Source organism: Limulus polyphemus, unplaced genomic scaffold (genome assembly GCF_000517525.1).
Source record: "Limulus polyphemus unplaced genomic scaffold, Limulus_polyphemus-2.1.2 Scaffold2158, whole genome shotgun sequence".
Lineage (NCBI taxonomy): Eukaryota > Metazoa > Arthropoda > Merostomata > Xiphosura > Limulidae > Limulus > Limulus polyphemus.
In genome coordinates, this window is record NW_013667768.1 from 85,581 (window position 1) to 91,342 (window position 5,762).

At 35.4% G+C, this 5,762-nt stretch overlaps 1 protein-coding gene across 1 annotated transcript in view; it reads left to right on the forward strand.

The window, feature by feature from the left end:
• Positions 1 to 3,104, forward strand: part of LOC106466123 (protein Wnt-2b-like) — a 14,421-nt gene extending 11,317 nt beyond the window's left edge. The window contains exons 4-5 of the mRNA XM_022394076.1: positions 797 to 1,042; positions 2,672 to 3,104. Coding sequence (XP_022249784.1) covers positions 797 to 1,042; positions 2,672 to 3,007 — 582 coding nt within the window. The 3' untranslated portion in view covers positions 3,008 to 3,104. The remainder of the gene's footprint in view (positions 1 to 796; positions 1,043 to 2,671) is intronic.
• Positions 3,105 to 5,762: the final 2,658 nt, after the last annotated feature.

A 5,762-nucleotide genomic window follows, 5' to 3' on the forward strand; every position in this document is an offset into this window, starting at 1 on the left:
CTCCATTATTAACTTTCCTATATTACACCCACTTTTCTCCATTATTAAACTTTCTCTTCTATTACACCCACTTTTCTCCATTAATTAAATTTTCTCTTCTATTACACCCACTTTTCTCCATTATTAACTTTTTCCTCTATTACACCCACTTTTCTCCATTATTAAACTTTCTCTTCTATTACACCCACTTTCTCCATTAATTAACTTTTCTCTTCTATTACACCCACTTTTCTCCATTATTAACTTTTTCCTCTATTACACCCACTTTTCTCCATTATTAAACTTTCTCTTCTATTACACCCACTTCTTCCTTACTAATACAATGTTTTTCGTTTTTACTTGTTATTGTATATTCAGAAAACGTCTATATCGTTTTTCGTTAGATGTTGTACTAATAACTCATCAGTGTTTCTAAAGTCACAAGTAAAGAAAAAACTTTTCAAGAAAGGAAGTGAATGTAGGGATGGCTAATATCAATCCTTCAAAAAGAATGCAAACAAGATAGTAGGGATGGCACTTGCATCATCCCTACATAATAGCACAGGCACACGGACAAAAATAGGATAAATTAAACTCAGTTGTGAGTGAATAGTTATATATATGTTGTTGCTATATGTTAATTCTCGCCGCGTTTGTGGAGTGTTTAATTAAATAGGTGATAGAATATATACCTTAAAATATCCCACGAAATTAACCACCTTTGAGATGAGCGCGCTGTAAAACGATAATTACATTAATCTCACTTCACTACACAACCAGGTATATTTTGGTTTTGGTTTTGATTTTACTCGTATAGGCGGTGAGAAAACACGTAAAACTTCAATGTAAATGTCACGGAGTTAGTGGATCATGCGCAGTTCGTACCTGTTGGGTCGCCTTGATGGATTTCCGTGCGGTCGGGAATTACCTGAAGAAGAAATATGATGGTGCTGTGCAGGTGATAATGAACCAGGCTGGAGACCACCTTATGGTTAGCAACAAAAACTACAAGCGATTCACCAAGTCCGATTTGGTATATTTTGAAAACTCTCCAGACTACTGCGTGAGTAACGAAGAAACCGGTAGGTTTCAGTTTTGTTTTGATTATTTTCTGTCACCAATTTAGCCAAGTTTTTTAAAAAGAGTTTCAGGCTTTGTAATTTTAGGGCACGTGAGAAAAATCTAACAACATCCTTGGCACTACTGAAACGTCTTGTTTGTTGTTGTTTAAGTCGATTGTGTCTTCTTTATTCAGTGCCGACGCGGTCTTTCGCTCAATACCAGGGCTCATTTGGAAGACACGGTAGTGGTTGAGACACTGTTAATATTACCAAATTACGTGAACCACGACTGCTAACTTTAGCGTTGGGAAAAGTTTCTGAAACGAGATCACGGTAGTGGTTGAGACACTGTTAATATTACCAAATTACGTGAACCACGACTGCTAACTTTAGCGTTGGGAAAAGTTTCTGAAACGAGAGCACGGTAGTGGTTGAGACACTGTTAATATTACCAAATTACGTGAACCACGACTGCTAACTTTAGCGTTGGGAAAAGTTTCTGAAACGAGATTGTCTTTGGGCTCTTCTCAAGGGTCAAGTTCCAAGGGTCAAAGTCATCCTATATAAACATCGTTTTAAGTTTTCACCAAGGCAATTAATACACAGAACGATATATTGTTAAAGTAATTTATTTTACACTTTATATGGATCCAATGTAATGAAAACACATTGTAAGTACGGGAAAATGCAGGTTGTAAATGGTCCGAAACGTGAATTCAAAAGTTCGCAGTTCGTTTCCTGTTTCCGCCAAAATTCTCGCTCCTCTCTCTCTCTTTTTTTAAATTTCTTATCCCATGTTTGTTTGATTGTTTGTTTTTAATTATGCACAAAGCTACACAAGGGCTATCTGTGCTCTTCCCACCACGGGTATCGAAACCCGGTTTTTTAGCGTTGTAAGTCCGCAGACATACTGCTGTGCCACTGGGGGCTATCCCATGTTCACACCCACGTATAATTATTAACACTTGTATTATTACCACTGTTGTTTCAATCAAATCTAAAAACTTTTTAAAATGTAAATACTCTCGTAGTTTGAATGAAAATCACTTGATTATTTAAACATAATCCTAGTCATATGAATAATTTAGAAAATGTGTTTAAGAACCTGGTGGGAACTTATGGACCCCCTCGGTAATTCTGAAGTGAATGTGTCTCAATGGAAGTGACCTTTATGCTCATCCTCAATTCAAGCAACGAGATTTTTAGGGGACTGTCACCCCCCAAAGAAATTCTTTAGAGCTGAGCTAAAATCAGTAGCCTGTTATTTCAATGCACCTTTTTTTGTCGGATATAACATAATAAATGGATATTAATTTTAAACATGATTCGTGTTTGTTAGTAGACCCCATACAATGTCTTAACTGTTTAGAAAAGCTTAAACTTTAGTTCAAAAAACAGCCAGTGTTACGTGTGTTCATAAATAATTTTTCAGGGGGATGTGACCCCCCCACTTTTTTAGATCGAATATCCCCAGCTACTGTATATAAACAATAGTTTTCTTAACGTGATGTGCCATTAACAGAGTTTCAAACTTTAATTTTGTTTCAGTGGTGTTACAGGACATTTTAACTTCGAACGTCCCGCGTCTCGCCTAAAGCGAGTTTTTTTTAAACGCATGTTACTTTTCACAGGATCTCTGGGGACTGCTGGAAGAGAGTGCAACAAATCCTCTTTGGGAACCAACGGCTGTAGCATCATGTGCTGTGGAAGAGGTTACGATACACGTAGAGAACTGGTGGTCAAGAAATGTAACTGTAAATTTCACTGGTGCTGCTTCGTCCAATGTGACGAGTGTCGCGTGTGGAGAGACGTGCACGTGTGTAAACCCACGGAAAAATGGGCGCGAAGGAAACGCTCAAAAGATACTCACGCGATATGGACATCTCCTGGAGGTGACGAACTGGCGTCATAATCGCAAGACATTTATCACCCCCAAGTCTGCTGACATGCGCAGTTGTTGGTTGTAGTTTATATCCTCGCGTTGTACTGTATAGCCCTACGTTTAGGTGTGTTCTTTATAACACATAAACATAAAAATGTAAAGTAAGATATTCAAGATATAGTAGCGTGTATATAACAATACAGATCTGTGATTAATCGTTTTTGTTTGAAAAATATGTTCTAGTTAAAAAAAAAAAGGGGGGTACATTTTCATCCCTGTTGGATGTATACATATACAATATAATAAATTGGTTTCCACTGATCCAAATAAATTTTCTTTCGTTATTTTCTTCGGGTTGAAGAGAAAGAAAATGCAAAACACGTTAGTTTAGCTTCGCCTATCGGCAGGATATCGTTTAACATCGAGCTTCGTTTCACGTTGAAGTTATTAACGAATCTTTTCGAATGACACCAATAAAAAAAATGAGACACTATTAGGGTGTGTTTGTTTGTTTGTTTTGTAGTTATGCACAAAGCTACACAAAGGGCTATCTGTGCTCTGTCTACCACGGGTATCGAAACCCGATTTCTAGCGGTATAAGTTTCGCGGGTTCGAATCCCCGTCACACCAAACATGCTCGCCCTTTCAGCCGTGGGAGCGTTATAACGTGACGGTCAATCCCACTATTCGTTGGTAAAAGATTGGCCCAAAGAGTAGGCGGTGGGTGGTAATGACTAGCTGCCTTCACTATAGTCTTACACTGCTAAATTAGGGACGGCTAGCGCAGATAGCCCTCGTGTAGCTTTGCGCGATAATCCATAACAAACAAACTAACCTTTATCAACTAACGTGTTCGTCTAACGATGGTAGTGTAAGTATTCACCGTTTCTATCAACATCCGCGTTTTAAAGTAACTAGGTTTATTTAATGTGTCATAGTTCAACTCTGTAAATAAACATGAAAATTAATATAGTTTTAAATCAAAGACGAATATGTTTCATTTCACATGACAAAGGACACAATAACAGAGTGCATGTTGCAATCTGTGGTCAGGTAGTATGAAAAAAAGTATTCCACAGAAAGTTAAGGAATATGATTTACACGTCATTAAAGTATTCCACAGAAAGTTTAGGAATGTGATTTACACATCATTAAAGTATTCCACAGAAAGTTAAGGAATATGATTTACACGTCATTAAAGTATTCCACAGAAAGTTAAGGAATATGATTTACACGTCATTAAAGTATTCCACAGAAACTTAAGGAATGTGATTTACACGTCATTAAAGTATTCCACAGAAAGTTAAGGAATATGATTTACACGTCATTAAAGTATTCCACAGAAACTTAAGGAATGTGATTTACACGTCATTAAAGTATTCCACAGAAAGTTAAGGAATGTGATTTACACGTCATTAAAGTATTCCACAGAAAGTTAAGGAATGTGATTTACACATCATTAAAGTATTCCACAGAAAGTTAAGGAATATGATTTACACATCATTAAAGTATTCCACGGAAAGTTAAGGAATATGATTCACACATCATTACGAAGAATAGATTCAATTCGTTCTAAATTGGAGTTGAATCTAAGTTTCAAATGGACAGAAACTGCCTATTGTAGAAACCTACAAATGTAGAGGATGACGTTTCGAAAGTCTTCCGTCTGAAGACGAAAGGCGAAAGACTTTCGATACGTCGTCCTCTACATTTGTAGGTTTCTACAATAGGCAGTTGTTATCCATTTGAAACTTAGTTTCATTCAATTAACGCGTTGTTTCAATACAAACCAGTGTGTTTTCAACTAGTACAGAAAAATATCGCCTCTAAGAAGATAAATTAAACAGAGGTGCCATCTATCGGAATCTTTAACAAATATGTGACAGGCTTATATCAAGTGGTTTGTCAAAATCAGAATAAGTCATGTTCAAACAATTTATCTCGTGAATTTATAAACATGTGTTCAAGTGTAATTTTTATATTATATATATACAAACAGGGAATAAACTTATAAAAATCAGTTAATCGTAGTACAAAAATATTTCTCAATCAGAGCGTTCCAGTATTTCTCGTTACTTGCTCACAACAAACGTAAATTAATTACTAGTTAAGTTAAACAAAAAAAAAGCAAAACTAAAACACTATTGCAGAAAATTGAATTGAAAAATAAAATTAAAAACATATGAAATCTGATATGCTACACATGATTTATTAATACTTATAAAATACTGGCAAATTAAAACCTACTGGTCTAAGATGACGTTTCATCCCTACATAGATAAATTTTTAATTTACTCTTTTCGACCTGTATTTTACAAGTGTTCATATTCTACCGATTAAGTATGACATTTTATATAGAACAACCAGTAAGAATTCTTATATTTCCCTAGTGCCACCTAGTAGGCATTTTAGGAAGCTAAAAACGCGCACCTACATTTACCAAAAAAAATTTACATTTACCAACTAAAATGTCCAACATGAAACAAATACGACATTAAATTTATCAGAATATGATTGATTTACGGACTGCCGTTTTGTTATTATTTATTTGTGCAAGCGTTTTTCAATAAAACAATTCACTGCCACTCGTTTTCAAAAAGTTTTGATCACAGTTATAAAACATTACAGACAAAGAATAACCAAGAAACGAATTTTATTTAGAATGTTTATTGCTGACAGAATCTTGTAACAAAATATATTTTTATCAAAAATGATATCAATCATTATAATCACTTTTGTTGTAAATGTCGTATTACCACGTAGGCCTAATCGATAAGTAGGCTGCTCCAGTCTGTTTTAAAGTATCCAATTTTTCTGTCAGTGGTACCATTAGAGTCGCC